Source organism: Phytophthora parasitica (assembly GCF_000247585.1).
Source record: "Phytophthora parasitica INRA-310 unplaced genomic scaffold supercont2.104, whole genome shotgun sequence".
Classification (NCBI taxonomy): Eukaryota; Oomycota; class Peronosporomycetes; order Peronosporales; family Peronosporaceae; genus Phytophthora; species Phytophthora nicotianae.
Window position 1 is genome coordinate 59,507 of NW_008649090.1, and position 25,911 is coordinate 85,417.

At 48.4% G+C, this 25,911-nt stretch overlaps 8 protein-coding genes across 8 annotated transcripts; 6 read left to right on the top strand and 2 right to left on the bottom strand.

Annotated features, from left to right (window-relative positions):
• Positions 1 to 919: 919 nt before the first annotated feature.
• Positions 920 to 11,343, bottom strand: PPTG_19155 (hypothetical protein; the record flags this gene model as incomplete). The annotated part of the gene is made up of 9 exons (XM_008917508.1): positions 920 to 940; positions 1,056 to 2,225; positions 2,293 to 3,264; positions 3,339 to 3,632; positions 3,713 to 7,141; positions 7,205 to 7,354; positions 7,419 to 7,467; positions 7,539 to 7,681; positions 7,747 to 11,343. 9 exons carry the CDS (start codon positions 11,341 to 11,343, stop codon positions 920 to 922), a joined length of 9,825 nt encoding a protein of 3,274 aa, XP_008915756.1.
• A 129-nt stretch (positions 11,344 to 11,472) lies between these two features.
• On the top strand, positions 11,473 to 15,655 carry PPTG_19156 (hypothetical protein; the record flags this gene model as incomplete). Its single annotated transcript, XM_008917509.1, has 1 exon — positions 11,473 to 15,655. The coding sequence occupies one exon, from the start codon at positions 11,473 to 11,475 to the stop codon at positions 15,130 to 15,132; it is 3,660 nt and encodes a 1,219-aa protein (XP_008915757.1). The 3' UTR covers positions 15,133 to 15,655.
• A 369-nt stretch (positions 15,656 to 16,024) lies between these two features.
• Positions 16,025 to 18,948, top strand: PPTG_19158 (hypothetical protein). The gene is made up of 2 exons (XM_008917510.1): positions 16,025 to 16,289; positions 16,352 to 18,948. The coding sequence occupies exons 1-2, from the start codon at positions 16,078 to 16,080 to the stop codon at positions 18,363 to 18,365; spliced, it is 2,226 nt and encodes a 741-aa protein (XP_008915758.1). The 5' UTR covers positions 16,025 to 16,077; the 3' UTR covers positions 18,366 to 18,948.
• PPTG_19159 (hypothetical protein) lies at positions 18,329 to 19,379 on the bottom strand. The gene is made up of 3 exons (XM_008917511.1): positions 19,222 to 19,379; positions 18,969 to 19,129; positions 18,329 to 18,907 (listed from the first exon to the last, which is right to left on the bottom strand). The coding sequence occupies exons 1-3, from the start codon at positions 19,321 to 19,323 to the stop codon at positions 18,409 to 18,411; spliced, it is 762 nt and encodes a 253-aa protein (XP_008915759.1). The 5' UTR covers positions 19,324 to 19,379; the 3' UTR covers positions 18,329 to 18,408.
• A 71-nt stretch (positions 19,380 to 19,450) lies between these two features.
• PPTG_19160 (hypothetical protein) lies at positions 19,451 to 21,508 on the top strand. The gene has a single exon (XM_008917512.1). It carries the CDS (start codon positions 19,507 to 19,509, stop codon positions 21,313 to 21,315), a length of 1,809 nt encoding a protein of 602 aa, XP_008915760.1. The 5' UTR covers positions 19,451 to 19,506; the 3' UTR covers positions 21,316 to 21,508.
• A 31-nt stretch (positions 21,509 to 21,539) lies between these two features.
• PPTG_19161 (hypothetical protein) lies at positions 21,540 to 23,116 on the top strand. Its single transcript, XM_008917513.1, has one exon. It carries the CDS (start codon positions 21,653 to 21,655, stop codon positions 23,054 to 23,056), a length of 1,404 nt encoding a protein of 467 aa, XP_008915761.1. The 5' UTR covers positions 21,540 to 21,652; the 3' UTR covers positions 23,057 to 23,116.
• Positions 23,117 to 23,181: 65 nt separating this feature from the next.
• PPTG_19162 (hypothetical protein) lies at positions 23,182 to 24,253 on the top strand. The gene has a single exon (XM_008917514.1). The coding sequence runs from the start codon at positions 23,194 to 23,196 to the stop codon at positions 24,157 to 24,159; it is 966 nt and encodes a 321-aa protein (XP_008915762.1). The 5' UTR covers positions 23,182 to 23,193; the 3' UTR covers positions 24,160 to 24,253.
• Positions 24,254 to 24,349: 96 nt separating this feature from the next.
• On the top strand, positions 24,350 to 25,411 carry PPTG_19163 (hypothetical protein; the record flags this gene model as incomplete). Its single annotated transcript, XM_008917515.1, has 1 exon — positions 24,350 to 25,411. The coding sequence occupies one exon, from the start codon at positions 24,350 to 24,352 to the stop codon at positions 25,409 to 25,411; it is 1,062 nt and encodes a 353-aa protein (XP_008915763.1).
• Positions 25,412 to 25,911: the final 500 nt, after the last annotated feature.

Sequence of the window (25,911 nt, forward strand, 5' to 3'; positions counted from 1 at the left end):
GCCACAAGTTGAGGCGAATAAAGCCCATCAAGCATCGAAAACTTATTGTCTGGTCTAGTGGAGCACAAGAATCCATGTAGCTGTTGCGTGAGACGTGGAAGGGAGGACTGAAATCCATGTTCTGCACTATTATCAGCGGTGGTGTATGTGTTAGCGAGCCCAAGATCCACAAACAAAGCACCTACTTCAGCCGTGGTGATAGAGGTCGCTTCAACGTGACGTATAATTAAGCTCAGCCTGTCCCAAGTTAACTCCTGTTTGCCGACAGTTGCTGCCAGTTCTTTGAGTACGCGCTCGATCCAAGCCGAAAAACAAGCACAGTTGCCCTGTTCTGTCTTAATTAACTCGATAAACGACGATACATCGCGTGACAAGGTGTTTGAGTCACAGGTTGGTGCTTGGTTAAATAATGTCATGAAAAATTTCTCAACAGCCTCGCCAACCGACTCGAAAGATGCTAGCATGAAAACATTTAGATTCTTGAGAAGTTTGTCAGCGGCATCATCTGGACACTCAGCCTGTGTGATAAGATCTCTGATGTCATTTTTCATATTCTGAACCAGTTCAGATCGTCTGGTTTTCATCAGTTTTATTCGCATTCCAAATGAAGTATCCTTCATACAGCGTAGCACACGTTGCGCCTCAAGACGATACGAACTTTGCACAGCTAGCGCGTGTCGGGCGTGATCTAATTTGTGCTCTTTAGGTTCAAATGCATCGTCTGTCAGCCAATTCATAGCGAACTTCCAAATCTGAAATTGTGCCTGATCTCCAGCTCGAGATTTCAATACTGCACCAATAACTAAAACCGGAGAGGTATTTAGTATCTCGTTTACGTTATCTTGCTTCACCTGTTGCGGTTGAGTGAGCTCAACTTGCTCGCCGTCTCCATGTCGATAGAATATTTGTAGCTGAATATTTACATTGGCTTGATACGACGCTGCAAATTTCATAATTTCGTCCCGAGTTTTCCACAATATTCCATGATTTTCGAAATCTTTGAAAAAGTCTTGAACAGATTTTTGAGCAAAAATCCCATCGCGAGAATGATGTACCGCAATAAAAAATACTCGAAGGATCCGATGTTTTTGCAGTGCCACTCGTCTCGCTTGATTCTGCTCGACTCCACTAACAGGAGCCAAGAACACGTCAAACTCGAGCTTAGGGTCATCGAGTGTTACCAACCTCAAATCGAATTTCTCGGGTACTGCTAAACGTATTATTTCACCGTCGTCAAACAAATACAGCGCGAATCTCTGCGGAGCAGGTTTAAACTGCTGTAGCACATCAACTTCCCAGCGGTCAATGTCCTCAGCGGTAGTGTCTTTCACACTAATACTCGATCCGATTTCACTGTATTCTTCTTGAATTTTTTGACAAAAAAATGACTGTAGCTCCTCATTGCGTACTGGAATTTTTAGACATACCAGCGGTGAAATAGTTGAATTTTGGTCAGTTGTAGTAGACCAGACCATAATCAAACCGTCTCGAGACGCGACAAACAGGAGATCAGCGCGCACAACAAGCTGAACAACAGTCGATACCTTTGCATTTCCAAAACTAAACACCCGTTTCCTCTCTTTGGTCTGCGGTAGAATCCACAGGCCAGCGTGACGATAGGATTTCGCTGTAGTCGTAGCGTACAATTGCGTTTGGAACTCTCCACATGGCAAATATTTCTCAACAATTTGAAACAAAGCCTGAAATTTGCCCAGCTGGGTCACTTGCAGGTCGATATGACACACGATTTCTCCCGTTCCAGCGCGTGCAACCCAGATAATTCTCTCTGATCCCGTTAGAAATATAATTTTGGATCCATCAGCAGTTACCTCAAAAATTTTCACAACACCAGCAGACGAAACACTGTCATTCTTCTTGAGGTCACGTCCTCGAAGTGACAACTCGACATTAACATGCTCCACTGCCACTTGACGAATAGGACAAACAAAATTGTTTGCCAAGCGGAAGAAACGGAAAGTTTCACTTCCAGGTTCCTGCAAAATTGACGAATTTACACACAGAACCGAGTCCCACGCACACAAGCGAACTAGAGCCCCAGACGTCCCAGTCGAGCGTTGGAACTGACGAATACGCGACGATACAACTGAAGATTCCACGCTAGCTGGACCAATCTGATTGACGCCATTCCAGGCTTGAATGCAACTCTTCTTGTCGCTCTTAGTGATAGTTTTCTCTGTTGAGAACAGCACTACTGCTTTAGATTCCTAACAAAATAATATAAATAATAGTCAGTCGACACAAGTTAGTTAGCCGATAGGTTAGAAAACGCACCAACACAGCTTTGTTACTTGAAAAATTCCACACTTCCAGGCTACCATCAAAGTACAGGACCAGCACTCGCGATGTGTAATTCCCGGATACAACTTCAGCAACTTCTTTACTCCCAATAACACGAATTCCGTCACTCTGAGACTCTGATGAAGGGGAAATCTCGGGAGTTATTAACCGCTTGTTGTATCTCACAAAATAAACAATTTCTGGCCACGAGAGAAGACCAGAACGTTGGTTGGTAACAGAAACCCTCTCCAACTCTTGACACACGGTAACAGTGAACTCCAGTCCTTCCAGGTTTTCTTGCGGATCATCGGATGCAACCGCAATGTGGTCTTGGACGTCCTTCAGAACTCGGTGCAACAACTCATACGCTTGAACAGATTTGTATCCGTTAGTAAAATTTGTTGTTGTTTCGAGTAGAATCGCGAAATGCTTTCTCAAATATGTTAACGAAGTTTGAAGTTTAGCGTCGTTATCCTCGTCAAAATCCAGCGAACATGAAGGTTTTGGAAACCGGAAAAAAGCCTGAAACTCTTCATAGATAACTTCAGATTCGTCGCTCATTGTGTTTAACAGTTTGTTCTCCATTTCTCGTGACGTAGATAACAGCGAAAGATACGCGTTTCGATGAAGAATCTGCTTGACATCACCTAGACGCACCGTTTTATTAGAAGTTTCTGCTTGAAGAATAAGACCCTCCCAACACGCCTGCAATTTGCGTTCTGTGAACTCATCGTGAATAATGAACACCCCTGGCGAATTGGAATGACTGCTCCAAGCTGCTAAGTATCTCATTGATGGCCCAGCACGTAAATTTGGCGAAGGTATAGGCAATATTTGAATGGGTTCGAACGATGTAACGAGATTAGTCACCAAGGTTGTGATTGGAGTCTTTGAGCTTTCAATAGTCAGCGACGCTTGCTTCACAGCGTTGGAAACGATATCGACAATGCCTTCTCGTACGAACGTCTAGTTCACATAAAAATCCAAACGAATCAACAATATTATTCACGAATCTCCATAATTTAACCAGACGATCTCACCTGTGTTTCCGATATTTCGAGATATTTCGCACGTTCCACCGACGATAACAACACAATCGACACGAGTTCTTTCGCCGGATGGAAAAATCGCAATGGAATCGCTAGACGAAGCTTCGTTAAGTATGAAGAATATTGGTCACTGGAAACCTCGACCACCATCCTCTCCTCGTACAAGTCTGGAATTTCAGCTCCAATGCGAACGTATGTTCCTCGGAGCAGAAACTGACCCTTTTCAACTACAATAACATCAGCACCCGCGCAGGCATCTGCTGCCAAAACCATCGTGTTACCATTCTAAAAAGAAAAAATACAATTATAAAAAGTTAGAACTTGAAATATCAATATTTTAACAGTAAAATGAATTTTTACTATACGGCCGGCGATGGTTTGTTGGGTGCCCTCCGCTGCACCATTTTGCGGCCCATTGATGCGCGATCCTGTCCCATTGTTGTTGCTTTGTGAGATCGATTGCTACCAGTAGATCGCTGTCGAGTTAACGTCCTCTTGGCGTTACCTTGAGCCTTCACCTCATGAGGAATATCTGCCAGAATCTCCTGTTCGATCGGATCATGTAACGATCTTGCAGACTGCACACGTTTTTTGCTTGGAACAGGTCTAGTTTTCATATTTCGTGCTGCAGCTGGTCCTCGATGAATGTTAACCTTTTGTGGTTGTTGGCCGGTTTTAGCTTGTAACATCTTTTTCTTCTGTTCCAAATGTTCTCTTGTTCCAAACGCTGGTTTTGAGATATGTGCTTTGTGCTGTTGGTTTCGAGTACTGTGATCAGCCTTTTGAGGAACCGTTGAATCATTGGTGGTAGTTAATCTCAGGTGTAGCAGAGCCAATCCAACTTCGAGTTCCAGTTGTCGTGCTTTCAATTCATCCAGAGGAGTATCTGGCGGAATAGCTAACGTTCCGGAATCGGTCTCTCGAAACCCAATCGACAGTAGTAGCTCCAGTCCACCTTGTGCACAATTAACAATTTTCGTGAATGTATTGGTGGCTGTATTGATCTCTCGATATCTCGGATTTTCCGGTTGATCTTGGATATTCTTCAGACATTTCACAGCCAGTTGAACGACACGAATCCAGTTCTCCGAGCAACGGTCATCCGTTGAAATGGCCCTCGACACTGCACTTACATCACTCACTGACGGATTCTTCATACCGCGATAATGTCCAGCCAACATCGCCGCAATTGTTTGAATCCTACCGATCGTAGCAGTATCCAAAGCCGTCGGTAGTTCGGACACACTATTGGACGTTTTGAAGCGCACTCGTTGCGGCTGAAGCTCGTAAAATCTCGATTTTTCGTCGTCTGGCAGCGTGGATTCTCGAAATCCAACAAGACGTAGCAATGCTCGACCAGCTGCAAAGCGAAGAAGCTGGATTCCTGTTGGATTTTTGTCGTTTATCGCCCACAACGAGGGATTCCCAGGCTCCTGGATAATACAGTATAGCTGGTTTAGTAATCCTTCCAACACCGTTGCTGCAGCGATACAGCTCGTTTCCAATCGTAAACCACCTACAGCTAAGGAAGTGGCTTCACACAAGGTTGGATCGGTATCGTTATCCGAAATTTCGGCTACTTGGTCATCGTTTTTGTCAGTTTTGAGCTCGTAAGGATGGTCAAGAAGAGGTCCAAGAGCAGCCACGAAGTCATGGAGATCAACCTTATTATCCTTCCCAATGTCGAACGCTTCAAACGTACACCAAGCTGGAAGTGCAGAGGGAGCTCCATACACGCGTGAAAAATCCGCTTCCAGTAAAAATCCCTTCTGATCTACATCCATGGATTTAAATGCTTCGCGCATCATATCAAGTTGATGTCTTTGAATGGACGTCTTGTTGAAAGTCTCGATGGCGTTCGTACCGTAAGGATACATCTTCACTAGAGCAGCGTCTCGAGCTTCGATAGTGTCAGATCGAGTTTTATCATCTGTTATATTGTCTTTTACAGAATTCTGAGATTGAGAAAAATGACCAACGATATCGTGAAGATAACGCATCTCATCTTCCAAAAGACTGTCAATTTCGTGCTTTCGACGCCACAGAAACCACTCCATCTGACTGCTGACACTAGAAAAGGCAAAATTCGACAAACTAGCGGATAATTCTGTTTGGTCAGATGTTTTAGTCATCCCAGTCCCTCTAAGAGTGTAGACTTTACCATGTGAAGTCTGTGCAAGATCAAAGCCAATAGATTCCATCAGTTCCGTCGCGTAGGGCAAATATCCAATTTGCCGTTGAAAAGTGCTGTTAGCTTCTCGGATCCGCCAAAATCTCGAATCTTTTGGATTTTTCAAGATATTTTCAATGTACGAGGATAAATTCCTTAAAATCGTCTGACATTCCTCCAACGTGAATTGGTTGCCTTCACGTCTACATGCCTTGGATATTCTTTGCAGAATAGAGCTTATACTTTCTACACCGTCGAAAAGTGACAGTTCACCATCCAGCTGAACACACTTCTCGCGTAACGAGTCCAGCGTGGATTTTTCAAGTGCACTCACGCGTTTCCCTTCATAATTTCGTGCACCTCTTAACTCGTAGTGCGTTTTCCGGTGTTCCACAAAACCTACGGCCTCTAAAAGACTCGTAGCACCGTCAAAACGTCCGATCTTCTGCTGGAAAGCAGCATTATCCGCTCGGATTCTCCAATAATCTGCATTATTCGGAAATCGCAGGATCTTCAAACAGATATTCCGGACTAATCCAATAATCCGACGCACATCTGCCAAATCTACACGCATTCTCATCTTATCCACAGCATTTCGGATAGTCGGTGCAGAAGTCAATTCATCGATAATAAAGCCACAACTTGCGTATATTTCCACTAACGACACAGCACCAGAGCGCTTACGAAGTGTATTTAACGCAGGCTCTAACTGAGTTGGATCCGGAGCCACTTTTGCAGCAAACATCGACAGCTGCGAGGTCTCCAGTAGCATTTCTTGACTTGATATCTCATTGTCTGCATCTGTACTCAACAGCGACTCGAAAGCTTCTCGAAATCTGAGGATTAAATCCACTTGAGCCTGAGTTCGTCCCACACACAGTCGACGCACGAGATCCCCATGACGTTTGCAGACAATGTCACCATTCGAGAACAAACAAGACGCAACAAACGCGATAGGTCTCAACTCCACTGCACCACTATATCGCGAAAAAATCGGATTCTCCGATCCATAAAGTTGGTAATAACAACATAAAAATTCAGGAAGGAACAACGTAGAGTGCGGATATAACTGCTGCTGTTGCAAGTACACGTCCAATGGTTTATTGGGTATCGCCTGCCGAGCCACCTGGTCGAAAATGGCGGATAGTTCAGACACTCGAATACGCGCTGGGATCATATTAGGTAAAGCGTGGTCGTGGAAATTCCTCTGGAGCGTCTCAAAAAGCCGAAAGCCTAATTTCTGCTGCCACAACTCTAGCTGGCGTTTATTCTCGTGATAGGACGCGAATCTCCCTTCCAACGCCATGGCGACACTTTGCTCCATTCGTAATTTTCCGAGTCGACATTTGGCGTACGCAAATGCTAACATTAGGGTTTTAAACTCGAAATGGCGATGAGTTCGGAGATCGTCGTGGGTTGCGAACCATTCAGCCAACATGTGGCTGACGGAGTGGTTGTCGTCGTAGATTCGGCTGGTTGTTGTGGACTTTGAGGCTACAATGAGCTCTTCCACCACAGCGATTATCCGACTTCGGGAGATTTTACCAGATTTTTTCACATCGTTCTCCTTAAACAGTCGCTTGTAGGTTTGCAGTGAACTTGAATCAAAAAGTCTCTTTAGTATCTGTAGATATATGATGAAGATATTAGGTTAAAAAAATCTGAACTGAATACGGGAGTATCGTACCTTGTCCACCCCCGTTTTCGTGCTGTTTGACTTGGACGACCCTGATCCACTTTCAGAACTGGAGGAATCTGAACTGGAACTAGAACTATCACCTTCACCTCGAAGTAGCTGTAGCTTGGGCTTCTTCTTCAGAACACCTTCTTCAAAAAGCTAGTTTAGAACAGCACGTATTAGCCTACAAACATATTATACCTAAGCAGAATTTAATACAAACCGTCATAGCAAGTTGCTCCAGCAGAAACAGAGACTCAGTACCAATCCCGCTGCAAAGAGAAAAAAAAACTGTTGTCAACAACGATGACAAAATCGGGTATGTAAGCAGATATAACTGTACCCTTTCAGCTTTCGTTTTCGTTTCCGCCGTGGCGCATCACTCTTGTCCGAACTTCGATCCGAATCTGAGTCAGCTTTCTTCTTACTCGGCTTCAGTGTTTCTGACGGTGCATCTTCTTCCACTACCCCATCGCTGTATCGAATCTACACAGCCAGTATAATATAATGAAAAAAATCCAAAAAAATCTAAACGGGTTCTACTAACGCACCGTGTAAGTCCCGTCCGAATTTTTCTCCAGCACTGTGGCCTTTGTCCATTTGTCAGTCATCCGGGGCTTGGAAAGCTTACTGGAACGTCGCCAATTGGACAGAACGTGTTCGTGGCGACGGAAACTCGGCCCTTCTTTGGTCTTCACAACCTTTTTACTCGGTGGTTCATCCTCGGAATCCTCGGAATCCGAGCACTCTACCAGAAGTTTTCTTGATACCCGTTTGGACGTGTCGCCATCGTCATATTTAACGTCGTAACTCCCATCTGAATGCACTTTACGAACGACTCCAATTCGTCGAGACTTTGAGTCTTCAGCTTTCCGATACGTGACTCTAGTGCCCTTTTTAATCGAAGCTTGTTTCTCATGATCAGATCCCGAAGACTCCGACGATGAGTGCTTCTTCGACTTCTTCTTCGGCTTGGGCTTATCTGTTTCTCGATCTGAGTCCGAAGATTGTTTACCTGACGTAGACTTGGTCTTTTTCTTGTTTTCGTCATCGCTTCCTTCGTTATCACCGATCTTTTTGATATCTTCGATACGTACGTGTTTCTCCGAGGCTCCGACGTCATATTCAATGTCAAAAGTGTCATCCGACCTCACCCGTACAATCCTTCCTTTGTGAAACTTACCCTTCTTCCTAAAATTGGCTTCAACAGCGTCACCGACCTTAATAACCGCACCCTTCTTTTTCTTCTTGGTGTCACCCTCTGAATCCGAGTCACCGAAGATATCGTCCTTGTCGGAGTGGATCTTCTTTGGTTTACTACCCGGAATTATCTCGATCGCTGATTTTTTCACGCGCTGTTCAGTGTCACCATCGTCATATTCAATATCATACGTCCCGTCCATTCTGACTTTGATTATTTTACCAGGGAAGCTCTTCAACCCTCCTTTGTATCGCGCATTCACCTTATCACCAACAGTAAAGTTTTTGGATGTCTTGTCATGTGACGAGATTTTTTCTTCAGCTTCGATATGAGAACTTTCAACGTGCATCTCGGTATCTCCATCATCGTACCGTATATCGTACGTACCATCTGATCTCACGCGGGTTATTTTACCAGAGAAGAGCTTTGTTCCCTTCTTGTATCGCGCTTTAATCACGTCTCCAACCTCAAAGCTTTTCTTTTTACTTGGCGTTTTCGTTGCTGTTTCCGGCTCAATACTAACAATGAGAGAAGAGTCCACGTGAGATTCCGAGTCTCCGTCATCGTACTCGATGTCGTAAGTCCCATCCGAACGGATACGTGATATTCTACCCGTAAAATATTTGGCTCCTTTCTTGTACTTCGCCTTAACAACATCCCCGACTAAAAATCCGCTCTTCTTCTTTGGTAATTTATTCTCGTTTGCTTTCGATTTGATACGAGAACGAGGCACACGGCGCTCGGAATCGCCGTCATCAAAAGTAATATCATACGTACCATCAGAGTGGACGCGAGATATCTTACCAGGAAACATCTTGACTCCGTTCTTGTAGCTCGCATCTACCAGATCCCCCACTTTTAGTGTCGTGTTCGACAATTCAGTGTCTCGTTCCTCCTCTAACTCGATATCCTTCGCTGCAACGTATTTCTCCTTATCGCCATCTTCATATCGGATATCGTACGAGCCGTCACGGTGTACTGCTGTAATCTCTCCACTAATCATCTTGCTGCCCTTGTTATAACGAGCACGCACTTTATCCCCCACGCTTAGACTTTTCTTAGCCGTTACCGAACCAGATTTTTCATCGTCGTCATTCTTTTTATCCTCTGGAACATCGATCATGTCGATATCCACTCGCATTTCGACGTCTCCGTCGTCATATTCGACATCGTACGTTCCATCACTGCGCACACGAGATACTTTACCAGAGAAGAGTTTCTTCCCTTTCTTGTACCGAGCCTTCACACTGTCACCGACCTTCAAAGCTTTTTTCTTCGGCTTGGTATCGTGAATATCCGATCCTTCTGACTGGATTAAATCCGCTGGAACATGAGTATCTTTATCTCCGTCGTCAAACGCGACATCGTACGTTCCATCACTACGCTTACGAGAGATTCTACCTTGGAAGAGCTTGCTCCCTCGTTGGAATGGGGCTATCACGACGTCACCAACTTCAAAGCTTTTCTTCTTGGGTTTATCTTCATCATCCCCGTCTCGTTGGATAAAATCCATCTCTACGCGCTCTTCCACATCACCGTCTTCATACTTGATGTCGAACGTTCCATCCATTCGCTCACGGGTGATTTTTCCAGGGAAAAATCTAGTTCCTCGTTTATATTTCACACAGTCACCCACCCGCAGCGGCTTGTTTGAGATTCTTGACTTTAGATTGTCAGATAATTTTGCAGATTTTTGCTTTTCTGAGTTATCTTCAAAATCTTCAATCAGACTTGGATCCACGCGCAATTCAGAATCCCCGTCGTCATACTTGATATCGTATGTTCCGTTCATGTGGACTTTTGCGATTTTTCCCGGAAACAACCGCTTCCCTTTACCATAGTACGCTTTCACGCGGTCACCAACAATCCATTTCTTCTTCTTTGTCGCCTGTTTCTTGTCTTCATCGGAATCTGCAAACAGATCTTCTTCATCATCTACTTGGATTTTAGCAGCTTCGGCGTGAGTTTCAATCTCCCCGTCGTCATAGTCAATATCGTACGTGCCATCGGAACGTACGCGACTGATTTTACCCGGGAATAACCGCTTTCCTTTCTTATAGTGCGCCTTGACTTTCTGCCCAACTTTAAATGTCTTCGAAGATGTTTTCGCAGATTTTATATCCTCATCGCTCAGATTATCTGCGGATTCGATATACTCCGTCTTCACCCTCTTCTCTTCGTCTCCATCTTCGTACATAATATCGTACGTTTTATCGCTGTGTATACGTTTAATCTTGCCTGGAAACAGCTTTTTGCCACCTTTATATCGAGCTTTAACGCTCTGACCCACACGAAATCCACTGCTTTTCTTCGTTGGTAAAACTTCATCTTTTTCTTCAGAATTCGGCTCAATCAGATCTCTAGCCACTCGCGTCTCCACATCCCCATCGTCATACTTTATATCGTACGTACCATCCGATCGCACTCTTGAGATTTTACCACTGAAAAGCTTCGATCCGTTCTTATATCTTGCCTTCACCTTGTCCCCCACTGCAAATTTCTCGAGTTTATTGTCTTTTTTCGCAGCTTCGACATCCGTCGATGCCATTTTCTTCTCAATATCTCCATCGAAATACTCGACGTCGTACGTTCCATCTCGATGAACTTTAGAGATTTTACCAGGAAACCATCGACTGCCTCCGTTGCATCTCGCTCGAACCGAATCACCAATTTCCAGTGTTTTAACAGTATCCGATGTTTTAACCGACATAGCAGCGAGTTTCGTGGGTTTTACCGGAGATTCATTACCAAGTCGAATCGGAGACTTCTTCTCCTTAGTGTCGCTCATGTCCTTGGCCTCTTCAATGTCTTGTAACGGCACATTCTTCTTCAGTGTCCCATTGTTAAGTTTAATAACGCACGTGTTCGACGACGCTCGGATCTGGATCAACACGCCAATGTCCCCCGAGCCCACAATGCCCACCAACATGCCCGTCTTGAGCGTCATGATGAACCGACGGCGCGATCTTCAAAGACGTTAAGAGATCGAAATTCCGACTCTAATATACAGAACCGTTACGGTATTCTCCACTATTCCTGTCCTTCTAACACCTACACTGTCGATTCCACCGGCTCCATGCCACCGCCTGGAACTATCAAGCCGATGGACCCTCTCAGTGCCTCGGTAGGCGCAGTGCCTCAAGTTTCTCGACAGAAAACTGCAATGGACCCGGTGACCCGCACCAGCCCCGCGTTGGACAAATTCCAGACCGTTCGAGGCAGTCTCATGACGTCTTCTACGTCATTTTCAGGCTTCACAACTCGCCGACTGCAGTCAACGGTAGTGCCTGAGAGTTCGGCGGAGAAACGAGCCCGAGAGAGCTCCGTATCGAGAGCCACCGCTGTGAACGAGTTCCTTTTGTTCCTTAAAATCATGGACGAAGTGGCCATCCACCACATTACGCTCTACTTTATCAACATCAACACTTTGACCGTGATCCTCAAAATGGAGCAGTCGTTCGCCAAGTACTACGCTAGTTCACAGCGAAAATTGTACTTACGCGGACTGCTGATGCTTATCGGCTTCATGATCTCGACTTTTGTGTACGACTACATTGTACTCTGGGAAGACTACAGTGTCGGGACGAATGCCACTGCCGACGGGGTCGTAAGTACTAAACTGCCGAAATTCACGGTCGTTGTCGTGTTAAAACTCGCGGTTGTGCTGCCTTTACTGTTTTTAACGTTTTTTCGGGCGAGAAAACACCCTTACCATGAGGATTTTAAACTCACCTGGATCTGTACCGTCGTAGTCGCTTGTTATCCGGTTGTGTACAACAAGATCACGAACGATTACGGTGTCTCGTGGGTCTGTCTCGTCATCATGTGGGTTTACAGTTGCACGCCCATCCGATTCTTCCCGGTCTCGATCTTCTGCCTTGGATATTTGGCCACATACGTCGTGGTTATGCTCGCGTATGTGCCTGGAAGTGCCAGCTCTTCTGCGTCTTCTAGCAGACAAGAAATTGCCAACGAGACGCTATACGCTTGTCTCTTCTTCTTCTTGATTTTGCTACCCAGTCAGTCACGAGAGTTCGCTATTCGAGTGAGTTATATGAGCGAACTTATGGTTTTATTACAACAAGAACAGCTGAAAATGGAGGAAACTCGGTCCAAAGCGTTACTTAACAGTATGTTACCAGAATCCATCGTAGTGCAGTTACAATGTGGACGAGAGCTCATTGCAGACGAATACCCAGAAGCTACTGTATTATTCGCAGAAGTCTGCGACTTTGATCTCTTCTCGTCCAAACTACAGGCGCAACAAGTGGTCGAGTTACTTAACATTTTATTTTACAAATTTGACAAACTGGTGGACGTGCATCACGTGCACAAAGTTGAGACTATCGGCGCTGTATATATGGTAGTCGGTGGCTGTCCCGATGTGATTCCTAACCACGCAGAACTTGTCGCTAACTTGGCGTTGGACATGATTCGCTGTATTCCAGAAGTTAGTGCGAAAATTGCACGTAAGAATTGGGGCCATATGGTCACGAATCTTAGTATTCGAGTGGGGATTAATACTGGAGGACTCATGGCCGGTGTGGTGGGGATCCGGAATCCTCGCTTCAAGTTGTTTGGAGACACTGTGAACGTGGCTTCACGCATGGAGACGACCAATTTACCCGGTCAGATTCAAATCACAGAGGCGACTCATAACGCTATTTATCACAAGTTCCATACAGCGTTACGAGGTAAAGTATTCGTTAAAGGGAGAGGAGAGATGAACACGTATTTCTTACGTGGTAAGGATAGCTACATCGTCCCACCAGCTTCAGTCGTGACTAGAGAACACACTGGTACACCCGATGTGGTAGCTGAGCCTACAAATTCGACATCGGGAAGATCACGACGAACGAGTCACATGCCTGGATCGAACATCAACGCCATTCCAGAACATAACAAAACGGATTCTTCAAACGCAACAAAATCCAACGAAAATCTAGCACCTTTACCAATAACGCCGAGGACTTCGAACGCTCGTCAACCGCGACGTGCGAGTCGATTGGGGGCTCTTGACACCTCGAATAAGCAGAAAACCATCGCGGATTTATTGGCGTTAGCGCCTCCAGCTGGACGAAAAGCCTCCATCATGCAGCTACCCGAAGGCACGAAACTTCCCCCGATTCCTCAATCTAGCAGAGAGGACACCAATCCGCCGTCTCTTCTTGCTTTAGCTGACCAGCCTCCGTCACCCTCGGCACCTTCACGTCTTGCTCAGCGACGAGGCACCGTGAGTGCGCTGAGAAACCACAGTTTGAGTCAAATTGCAACTGTACGTAGATCCCTCTTCCGAGAGAATATCTTTGACATCGTGGAAGATCTGGACTGCAACGGAGACCCTGGAAACGATGAGAACTCCGTCTACAGCGCCACGATCATGACGTTACCCAAGGGGTTGACCCGTACCGAGGTGCTGTTCCGAGTGCACGGCAATCGAACACGCTTCCGCAGTCTCACGAAGGAGGCGTTCGAGTTCGAGGAAAGTTACAGAGTGGAAAATCGCGCGCGGTGGATGCGATTCCTGCGCTTATCAGTGACTGTTTTCCTGGTGCTTAAACCGTTTCTAACACTTTACCAGTCGATCCGTTTGTCCAAGGTGCGCTCTTTCGAAGAAAGCGGGCTCATTTTTTTACTCAACTTCTGCATCATGTACCCGGTCATGTTGGCTTTTTTACTGCAAAGTTTTTCCCCGAATTTCAGCAATTGGGAACAGTTCGCGTCGGTGGTAGTCATCTCTGTCGTGGCCGTGATATTGTGCACGGAAAGTCTTCTTACCAACTCTCTTGGGCATGCCTATATGAGTGCATTGGCGTTGTATCAATGCTACTTCGCCAACGTGTCATTTCTGCTTCGCGTTATCAACGGCTTTGAGATTTTAGCGCTGTATTTACTCGCTAATCTCTTGCTCGCGCCGTATTTTGGCTGGGAAATCAACGCCACACAGCTCCGAGTGTTAAGAAATGCGCTCTACATTTTCATGTTCTTCGCCGGCCAAGCGTGGGTGGTGTTTAATTCCGAGTTTAAACAACGAATCAACCATTATCGCGACATTACGCTGAATTCGCAGAAGCAAAAACTCGTGGAAGAAGAAGGTCGAATTACGAAATTGTTGCTGAATTTACTACCGGAGACCATCGTGCACAAGCTCAAGGAGGACCCGCAAACCACAATTGCAGATTTCTTTGACAATGTGACGGTTTTATTCACCGATATGGTGAATTTCACGGCGTATTCGTCCAAAGTTTCAGCCATGGAGCTCGTCCAGTTCCTCAACGACATGTACACGCGATTCGATACGATCGCTGAGCGTGAGGTGTTGTACAAAGTGGAGATCATCGGTGACGCTTATTTCGTGGTGGGAGGCTGTCCCATAGTGAACACCAACAATGCGCTGGCAGTCGTGACTGCTGCCACCGACATGTTCGCAGCGCTGCCGCTATTGAGACGCAACTGCGGCGTTCCCGACCTGAATATCCGGATTGGGGTGCACTCGGGTCCTGTACTGGCTGGTGTGGTGGGGAGCAAAGATCCTCGCTATCATCTCTTTGGCGACACGGTGAGCATTGCGCACTTCTTGGAGAGCAGTGGTGTACCTGGTCGCATTCACATTAGCGAGAGTACGTGGGCCAGTATGAACAAGGAGACACCCGGTCATGGATTCAAAGTCGAGTATCACACGCTGCTCTCCATCAACGGCAGCTCCAAGAAACTACGCACGTATTTCGTGCTATGAGCGACGAACGAGATGATATTTGAACATTCATTCGCGTTCTGTAACAACCCGACATTGCCTTGCTTGACAGCAAGTTGGCAGATATCGGTTCACCCGTCGCAGATACGTACCAGTAGACCAAACGAAATGGCCCCGCCTCATTCTTGCGTAGCTTGGTTGGCTTTCGGCGTTATCATGGTCGACAAAGCTGGTTATTCGTATCAGATACGTAAGCTCTCGGTTCTGTACCCGGTCCAAGCAATCAACCATGAAGCGACAGGAAAATCCCGAACTGTTCGGAGCCTGCGGCGACGGAGGCGAATCTACCAGCTCGGTGCAGTGTCGTCGGCTGGAAAACTGCAACAAAACAAGCAAGCAAAGGTGAGACCGGACTGACGTGGCATGCTCCATACAAATTGCAAGAGTAGCGACAGCACCGGCGTGTCACTGCTCTGAAACCTAGTCCTAGTATACATCTCGTATCCGTAAAAACAGCTATACGTCCTTGCGATCACACGAATATCATCATCAGTTTTTCGGACAGAAGATCGGGCCAAAGTTGAACACTATCGTCCAGGTTGCCCAGACTCCTCGCCATTTTCACCTCACGTACTTCGCATCACTAATGAGGAGGGAAAACCGTTTATTTACATCCATGTACTTAATTCTGCATGGATTCTAACAAGAATGTACGATGTTAGCTGAGATATCGTGAATCAGAACCACATCGGCTTGGCTTCAACATGTACTTCCAACATACATGCTCATGTCTGCAACCACACAAAGAAAAATTTTCCACAACGATCCCACGGCGATCGTCTGTCGTTTGTCGACAAACACATCGCCAGTGCATCGTCCGCCCCCTTAATCATCCGGATACCACTATACACTATCAACTGCTTCAACTGTATACAATCTCCAGGCAGACCCATAATCGAAACGGCATCCTCGCGCACAAGTGTCACCATGAGCTCGGACGCTTCCCCCGTAGCGAAAGACGCAGACGGTAGCGCGAGCCCTTTAACCCTCAACTCGCCTCTCAGCGTACGCGTGGAGCCCGCAGACGCCCCCAAAACGCCGCTGCTGAACGTGCACGAGGAGGCGGAGCATCTGTATCCGGCTGTGATCGAGTGGTCTCGCCCCTGCGAGTCTGTCGGCGTCACTGGCAGCTTCAACAAGTGCGTACTAATCCTGCAATTCTAGCATCAAAGTACTACATTCTGACGTGATATTTGCGCAGTTGGGGCTCGCAGATCCTCCTCAAGAAGCAGAAAACCACGGACAATGACTCCCCCCTCTTCAGTGTCAAGCTCTGGCTGCCTGTGGGTACACATTTATTCAAGTTCTGCGTTGACGGAGCGTGGCAATATGATCCCGAGGTGACATTCGCTCCGGATGAGTACGGAAACCTCAATAACTTTATCAAGATCGCGTCCAACGTGGACCCTCAGACCAAGGAAAAGCCTGTACAGCGTGCTATCCGTACCATCATTCGAGATGCCAATGAGGGACTACCCGTCATGAACCCCGTGGCCAGTGAGGAGCTCATGAAGCTCCGACTACAGAACTCTCCAGTGCTTAAAGGCCAGCGATCTCCCAGCTCCAAGCGCCACATCAGTCGACCAGATCCGACACGTCCACTTACAGCGCCTCGTAAACCCCAAGAGACGGAGGACTCAGAGTACGGAATCGAAGTGAGCAAGCGACGTATGAGTAACCACAACATCGCTATGGCTCGACCTCGAGCGGGAACGTTGACACGCTCTAAAAGTGAGGAATCGCTGAGTCACGCAGCGTCCAACTCGAACTTGGCCGCTGCTGATGTGGCGGTCGCGGCCACACCGAAGTACACGAACTACATTGACGACATTGCCAATTCGGTGCTTTTAGCAGCCACGACGCAGCATTTCGGCGGAGATTTAGTGACGCACGAGCACAATACGCGCGCTCAATTAGGAGGCCACCGATCCGTGTTGGTGCAAGGCCCACAGACTGCAAAGCAGACGGCGCCACAGCAACGTAGCGGCGGTAAACTCATGATCTTCCTGGTGGGTCTTCCTGGTCGCGGGAAGACGTACATCGGCCACATTCTAGCGCGGCACTTGACGTGGATGGGACACCAGTCGCGCACGTTCAACACGGGCGAATATCGCCGCAGACTGGTCGGATCCAACGTGAACCACGCCTTCTGGGACCCGTTCAACGAGGAATCGTTCCAGATCCGCACCGAGCTGTCGAAAAAGTGTCTGGAGGACTCGATCGCGGCGCTGGAGAGCAACGACTGCGACTGCGTCATTTTCGACGCCACGAACGTGACGCGTAAACGTAGGCAGATGCTGCTGAGCGAGGTGCATCAACGCTACAAGTGCGAGATGATGTTCATCGAGTCCGTGTGCGACGACCCGGACCTCATCGCGTCCTCGATCAACGAGATGAAGCTCAACTCGGCCGACTACGCTGGCCAGACGATGGAGGAGGCCGCGGCAGACTACAACAACCGCATCAACCACTACCAGTCGCTGTACGAGCCGCTTGCCGCTGACCTGGAAGGCGCCCCGTTCATCAAGATCATCGATGTAGGGCGCCAGATCTTTTGTAACCAGGTGTACGGCTACCTGCAGTCGCGTATCATGTTCCTGATGGCCAATCTGAACCTCAAGCCACGTCCGATCTGGCTCAGTCGCCACGGCGAGAGCATGTACAACACACAGAAGCGTATTGGCGGTGACGCACCACTCAGTCCTCTAGGCGTGCAGTACGCGGAACAACTCGACCGGTTTATCGACGCGTACTACCCCACGCCGGACACAGAACTCGCTGTCTGGACGTCGACGATGCTGCGTACAGGAATGACCGTCGAGCGCATTGCAGCGCGTGGGCGATCGATTGTCAAGTGGAAACAGCTAGACGAGATCGATGCCGGCATCTGCGACGGCATGACGTACGAGCAGGTGGCCGAGGAGATGCCGGACGAGTATCTGGCGCGCAAGAACAACAAACTACACTACCGGTACCCGCGTGGTGAGTCGTACCAGGACGTGATCCACCGTCTAGAACCGGTCATTACCGAGCTCATGCGAATGGACCAGCCAGTGCTCATTGTGGCGCACCAGGCGATTCTACGTGTGCTGTACGCGTATCTGACCAACAAGTCTCCGCACGAGTGTCCTACACTCAACATCCCGCTGCACATGGTCATTCAGGTGACGCCCAAAGCTTACAAGTGCGAGGAAGTGTGGCATCGCCCCATGTAGACAAAAAACTGAAACCTGACCAGATCTCGTTGATCTAGCCTCTTCATTCTGTCTCCAGACCTAGATAATACACCTCTAAGCGGTTGTTGTTGGTGCCCAAGGTTTGTTCGTCCAGTCTGCACTCCAGTTTGGTCTCTTTAGCCACGAAATCCAGAAATTTGTCGATACCGTCCTGGTTGCGTCGCTCGACGCCCATGAGGACGATGCACTTGGGGTTGGCTAAGCACAAGAGCTCCATTGTCTGCGCTAGTGCACGCCACGAGGTGCCGTACAGCAGCTCGTAGATGCAGTCGCACGACAGCACCACGTCCACCTGTTCGTTGGAATATTGAGCCAAATATTCCTTCGTCTGCTGCACGCCCCAGCTCAGCGGTCTCGCTACAATTCCCCCTTTATCCTCGACGTCTTGTTCGCCATTGGGAAGGTTCAAAACCTCCGCATTGGCAGCCAGATTTACGTGCATGAGTCGAAGCAGCTCGTCCTGCTCTGTCAGCACCACGTGCTTAGCACCCGCGACTCGCGCCGCCATGCCCGGCACGCCGCTGTATTAAAAATGCATTAAATTATCATTTCTTTTCCTGAGAATTCATCGATTAAACGCACATTCCGGCGCCCAGTTCGATGACACGCAGTGAATTATTCGGATCTTCGAGTTGCTGGCGATAATCCGTCAAGAAACGACGAGCCAAGTGCACGGCAGCATCCCACAGCAACGTGCCAGCCCAAGCAGCGCCGGAAAATAATGGGGCGAGCTCATCGGCTTGCTGTTGAACGAAAGCAGAGTCAGAGGTGGAGTCGGAGACAGTGGAAAACTACAACTAATGCTTGGACTTGTCAAAGGAATTATGGGACGTACCATTAATAAGGTCAAATTCAAGTCTTTGCCGTTCACACGGACGCGTGTAGACTCCTCTACCTTGTCCACATTCTCCTCAGGAAAGACCTGTACGGCCGCCATCTTCGACCACCCAATTTCCGTGACTACAAACCGCCGCGGTTTTCTGACATCCAACCAGTACCGTAACAAATCAGTTTAATTCTCCACTCTCTTCTTACAAACATCAAATGAAATCACTTTGGCGAGGGATTGAATTAACCTGTTCACTCAAGGATTTTCCATCCGAAGAACCGAAAGTCCTGGATGGCACATTGGTGGCGACACGACGAGCTGCTGGCGCTGTTGCAGGCGTGGGAACAGACGCTAGATGCGCCTCGTGACCGCGATGAGCTCACGCAGCTGGAGCTGCAGCGACTGTATGAGAAGTTTGACGCCTTGCGGCCACGTGACGGCGCGTCCGTGCCCGTTCAAGAGGTGGAAGCGCAACGTCAGCGTTTAGTCCGCACCTTCCTGTTCCTACGCGCATTCAACGACGAGAGCACTCGTGCTGGACGTCCCACGTGGTTTCAACTACCGACGCAACAGCAGGAGAGTCTACGCCGCATGAACGGACGACTGGGGGAGCTGGCAACCGTGGCGCCGGACGAGTTCGAACTACTCCGACGGATCTGCGAGGAGCCACCCCCACCACCCCTTGCCCAGACGGAAACGCCCCAAATGAGCGCACCGGATCGTCCGCAAGAACGCCCCATGGTGGACGAGATGAAGGCGGCGGCTGAGGCACTCGCCGGTTTGCCCATGTTCCGTCCGAACCAGCCGCCACAGCTGTCGCCCCCTTTGTCACCCGTTGCCACCGTGACTAAGCAGACACTTGAAAGCGAATCTAAACGAGAGGAGACGTCGGAATCCGACGGGTTGTCGGAAAGTGAGGACGAGGACGAGTATACACCGAGGAAAAGTCGGAAGAGAGAAATGGACACGGACTATACGCCACCCAAAGCCAAAGCCAAGAGTAAGATCAAAATGACGTCCAAATGGTCCAAGAAAGATGAGCAGCGACTCTTGTCGGCGTGGCACGAGGTGGTTACAGTGTTGGCGGACAACGGATTTGCCGGGTCTTTCGCCTCTCGGAACGAGGGGCTCCGGTTAAATTCTCTGATCCATCAGCGGTATGCTGAACTATGTGGTGACGACAGTATACCCCGTACCAACCAGTCGACGGGTGCTAAGAAACACGCCATTGTGATGGCGTTCCGAGCTCTGCGGAATGTACTCCGCACTTTGGCGTCGCAGAGTGATCGTCCGAACTGGTTCGGAATGACTCCCGAAGAGCGGATGGAGTTGCAGATGAGATTCGGACACCATAACGAACAGGCTGTCTTTATTGAGAAAGAAACGTACCAGAGACTCGTCCAGATCGATAAGGCTCAGCAGATCGTGTTAACTCCGACTGTCGACGCACCTCGCGCTCCAGCGACACTGGACGAACTTCTCGGACGGACAACAGGGGGTTCTCGAAAACAAGTCGGACGGAAATCCTCAAAGGAAAAATACGCTTCGGGCCCCCCTAGAGGCTACGTTATTGCAGAGAAATCGTCCGAGGAATCGGAAGCAGAATCGTCGGAAGACGCCGCGTCAATCCGGAATGAACGATCCGAAAACTCCAGTCGAGACGCAAATTCACAGCGTTCGAAGAAACTGGCAAGAAAAGCTTTTCGTGAGGTGGATCCAGCGGACGACAGCGTGTCTACTACTTCTATTAAACGCCGTCGAACCGGGTTGAGTGATGCCAAGTGGGTGACGCGTTTGCTGGACACTCAGACGCAGCGGTTCGAGGCACTTCTCGCTGAGTTCCAGGAGGAGCGGCGACAAGAGCGACAACATAACGTGGAGATCATTCTGGAAGCTCTCAAGCTACGCAATGCGTCTGCAAAGAAAGCGGATCAGCCGTCCCAGTTCGTGGATGCGTTGGTGGAAAAGCAACGCCAAAACATGCTAAGACTCTTCAAGCAGCTGCAAGATGAGCGTTCCCAAGAACGCGAACAAGCTCGAGTTCTGCTGCGAGAGCTTGGAAGTTCTCGACTCGTCCAAGATCAAGAAGAGAAAGATTAACTGGGTAAGTGCGTGAATCGATCGGGTAGTAAGTAGTCGCCTTAATTTCGACGTTGCATTGGAATCCTTAACCTTTACGAGGTGCACGTATCCGATATCCCCTTCGTAGGACAATGCTAAGCATCAAGTACCCCACTTCCAATCCTTAAAAATCATCGTAACAAAAACAAATATAGGGTTTATTTTGACTTGATGTTTGTAAGCGCGATCATTTTTCGACAAATCGGATCCCTAGCCAGTGAGATTTTTCGAGACCAAGAACACCCCGGTGTTGACGCCCCGTCACTTCCAGAGACCTTCCAGGGCCCCCCCATACGCCTCACTACTAGCGTCGTCAATGCCATCGTCATATGCCAATGCTCGCGTCAACTCGGCGTGGGGCAGCGATGAATTGTTGCACCTGGTTGAGGCCTGGGAGGAGGTGGTGGACGACCCCAAAGACCGTCTCCTGCTCTCCACGGGGGAGCGCGCCACGCTACACGCGCGTTTCTGCGCCATCACGAGCTCGAACAAACGCAGTTTGTCGTCGGTCACTCGCCAACACCATCGACTGTGCACGTCGTACCGCCTCATTGTGGCCACCAACAAGAAAAGTTTGAAAAAAGGCACCCCTGGGTGGTTCGATCTGTCGGCAGCCGAGCAGCACGAACTGCGTCGGGTGCACAATAAGAAGGAGAAGGGGATGACTATCGTGAGTCCCGAACTCTTTCGCAGACTCGACCGCATCTGCGGCGGCACGGGGGGCTCTACAACGCAAAAGACGAAGAAGGAACCGAAACACTTGAAACGCAACAAGAAAAGCGTCGAACCGGAGGAAGAAGCGGATTCTACTGATACTCCAAAAAACGCGTGGACGTCACGTGATTGGGCGTTGTTCGTAGACGCCTGGCAAGAAGCTGTGGACGATTTCATCGACTACGGGAACGAACCAGACGAGAAGGTTAAGTTGCCCAACTGGTTGATCCGACAGAAGTTCGTGGCACTTGGAGGGCCGCAAGATACGACGGTGGGGTCCATTACGGCCAAGAAGCGGTGTATCATTCATTCCTACAACTTCATCCGCCAATGCGTGACCCAGTTGGAAGCGCTGGACGGATCGGACTGGTTCGACCACACGTTTAACGAACGATTCCGCTTGCAACGGAAGCTCGTGAGCCCCAAATCCAGTCAACGTGTGGGCTGTGAGATCGACCGGGAGACGTACCATAAGATAACCAGTGTCCTCGAGAAGGAGGAGGTACTGGGAAGGGTGACGGTCTCCGGTCATAAACGGAAGCGAGACCATACGAAAGCTCGCAATCCGTCGATAACGTCCGAGGAATCGGAAGAGTCTGCCCCTCGATCGCCCAGTCCTTCGCGTTCTGGTGACGATGAAGTGTCTGATACTGAGGATTCAGAGCTCAAAAGTCCGGTTGCTGGGGTGTACGAGGAGGAATCGCAAGTTGATGAACAAGTTGTGGAAGCCTTACTGGAGGCTCAAAATGCTCGTTTCGAGCAACTTATGCACGACTTGCGTGAAGAAAGAATGGAGGAACGCAAGCAAAACCAAGCGATGTTACTGGAGATCCTGCATCAACGCAACCCGCCGGAAGACCCCAATGTTAATGTGCCGTTCATGGAGTCACTAATCGGAAAACAACAGGAGCAACTCATGATGTTATTCGCACAGATGCACAAGGAGCGACAACAGGAGAGAGAAGAATTCCACGCAATGCTACGTCAACTATATGCCCGCCCATAGTGAAGTGTAGTGCTAATTTCTTTTCAGATAAGTACATGAAATTTTTTCGTATTTTACCGTTTTTGAGAAATTTGTTGGGACTGGGAGTATGAAAGTTCTCGTTTGCCAGTTTATCATTGGGAGGCTAAAGAAGCAACATGCCTAACGTCACTTCTTGGACCGAGACGGAGATCAGCGTCTTGATTCAAACATGGGCCGAGGTCGAGGCCAAGTACCCTATACTTCAACGTGGGTCAGTCGGATCAGTCACGATACACTCGAAGATGTACGCTCTGTATTCGAAGCGATGTCCCTTTGCTCGCTCATCCTCGGCTGTCAACCGGGCGAAGAATCTCTTGCGTATCTTCGTTCTGTTCGTGCACCAGTTTAATGAAGAGCGTCGACAAAAAGGAGAGCGACTGTGGTTTGATATCAACGTTACAGAGCGTCGAGACGCAGCGCCGATGAAGCTACGGGGACTGGCAGTAACGGTGAACCAAGAGGCTTATGCGAGACTCATGACTATGGAGAGAGCACAACGATGGCTGGCTGCCACGGCGGAAGTAAAACAAGAACGACCGCGTTTGACCCAACTTGAAGCTGCTGGAGTCTCGAACGGGGACGAATTGTCCCTATCGTCTGAGGCTAGCACCCCATGCACCGAACAAGGTGCAGATAAATCCGAAAGCCGAGCCTCCATTGCGGCGCCACAACGTTCTAGTAGCAGTTCCTGCAGTCCGTCTTCGCTCTTTGGTGACGATAGTGAATTGTCCTGTTCATCTTCTTCAAATACGACGAAGTCCCACAAGAAACCGGAGCTGCCGGCAAAGCTCAAGCATCGAGATTGTAATATTCTTCTGGAGAGCATGATGAAGCTCCAAGCCGAGAAGATGCGTCATGCTGTCACTAAGCTACGTACGGATATAATTGGTGCTCTCCAACACAGCTCAGAAATGTTACTCTCGATTATCAGCAACCAGTTTGAAGAATCAGAAAGCAGTGGAGACATCGCGTTCGTAACCAAAGTGCTGAATATGCAGAAGCAACAGGTACGAGATCGATTCGATCAGTTCGAGGAGAAACAGACACGTCAAGAAGCTGAAAACCGTGCTCTTATCGGGTAATGAGGGTACTCAAGGGCGAAAGGTGTGCGTGTGTGTATTGGTTTACGAATTTGAGTAAGTTTGATAAAAAAAGCTCTATCTTTTTGTTGTTGTTTTTTCTATTATTCTCTTTATTTTGTCTTCGCGAGAGGGTCAAATTCCATCAGCGTGTCACCATCGAACGAAGCAGCAAGAATATCTTTTTGACATCATGCCAAATGTCACTTCATGGACGGAGACAGAGATCAGCGCGATCATTGAGGCTTGGAGTGAAGTGGAGGCCAAGTATCCTTTGCTGACTAGTGAGCGCGGCAAAAACAATCTTCACTCGAAGATGTACGCACTGTATTCGAGGCGAGTCGCCTTTCCGCGTACACCAACTGCCGTCCTAAACTGCAAACAACATATACGCGAGTTCGTGTTGTTTGTTGCCAAGTATGACAAAGAGCGCCAAGAAGACGGTGATCGGCTTTGGTTTGAGCTCAGTGTTGAAGAACGTCGTCAACATCGTGGGTTGGTGCCACGCAGACCCCGAGGCTTGGCAACGTCTCTGAGTAAAGAAGCTTTTGCGAAGCTACTCAAGATGGAGCGAGTTCAGAGATGGTTGGGTGGAGATACAGTCCCGAAGGTTGAGGACCAGCGAGAAGAGACTCAAGAAGCGCAATTTAACACGAGTTTTATTGCACCTGAACCTGATTCCGATACAAAACTGTCGTTTGAACCAAGGGCTGGTGCGTTTGGAGTCACAAGTGTGGGTGATTTTTTCCCTCTACCTGCGTCTATCGCTGCTCAAGGCGAAGAGTTGGAGGAGAAGAGGCGTGTTCCTGTTCAAGATCGCTCTGATACCAGCACGTGCAGTCTATACTCCAATGATGAAGCTTCCCCACAATCTACGCCAGAGTCGCTTATTAAGTCGAACATGCCTAAAGTGGAAGGAGACACGAAGAAAGGTAAGACAGAGCTTCAACCGACGCTAAAACACCGAGATTGCAACCTTCTTCTTGAAAAAATGATGAAGTTCCAAAACAAGACGAAACGCCGAGCTGTCGCCAAGCTGCGAGCTGAGATCGAACGAGAAATTCATCGCAATTCGGAGATGTTGCTGTCTATCGTAAGCAATCAATTTGAGGATCCGGAGAACAGTGCAGATGTCGCTTTCTTGACCCAAGTACTCAATAGGCTGAAGCAGCAGGTGCAAGACCGATTCGACCAGTTCGACGTGGAGCGAACTCGTCAAGAAGCAGCCAATCGTGCTCTCCTTAGCCGACACTAGATAGAGGTTGAAATCAGGTGAAGGCGACAGTGTAATTTTACGTATTTTTTTATTGAACATTTTTTTTTTTAAATTAGTTTTGTTCAACCCCGTTTCTCCCTTCCCAAATTCTTCACTTCTGACTTCGTGATCACTGCGAATCCCGCGAGAATGAAAGATCGAAGTGACGCCAGCTATCTCCATCCAGAATGGACAGAAGAGGAGACGGCGATGTTAGTTGAAGCATGGAACACCGTTGAATCCAGCTCGAAGGATTACCATCCTACCCGTAATAAATTTGCGGGGGGTCTTGATGAGCGCATTACGGAGGTATTTTCTCGTCGCAGCAATAAAAAACGAAGCACAAGCGGTGTCCACGTTCAGCGATGTAAGTTATATGATGCGATCCGGTTTATCCACCGCTTTGACGAGATGCAGCAAACTTGTGGGGGGCGACTGTGGTTTGATCTGTCCACTGAAGAACGAGTTAAAATTGCAACGACTGACAGGACTAGCAAAAC

Coding starts and splice junctions, on each gene's coding strand:
- PPTG_19158 (XM_008917510.1), top strand. CDS start 16,078: ATGAGCTCGGACGCTTCCCCCGTAGCGAAAGACGCAGACGGTAGCGCG. Junction 16,290..16,351: donor GTCACTGGCAGCTTCAACAA/GTGCGTACTAAT, acceptor ATATTTGCGCAG/TTGGGGCTCGCAGATCCTCC.
- PPTG_19159 (XM_008917511.1), bottom strand. CDS start 19,323: ATGGCGGCCGTACAGGTCTTTCCTGAGGAGAATGTGGACAAGGTAGAG. Junction 19,130..19,221: donor TGAATTTGACCTTATTAATG/GTACGTCCCATA, acceptor TTCGTTCAACAG/CAAGCCGATGAGCTCGCCCC. Junction 18,908..18,968: donor ATCGAACTGGGCGCCGGAAT/GTGCGTTTAATC, acceptor TTTTTAATACAG/CGGCGTGCCGGGCATGGCGG.
- PPTG_19160 (XM_008917512.1), top strand. CDS start 19,507: ATGGCACATTGGTGGCGACACGACGAGCTGCTGGCGCTGTTGCAGGCG.
- PPTG_19161 (XM_008917513.1), top strand. CDS start 21,653: ATGCCATCGTCATATGCCAATGCTCGCGTCAACTCGGCGTGGGGCAGC.
- PPTG_19162 (XM_008917514.1), top strand. CDS start 23,194: ATGCCTAACGTCACTTCTTGGACCGAGACGGAGATCAGCGTCTTGATT.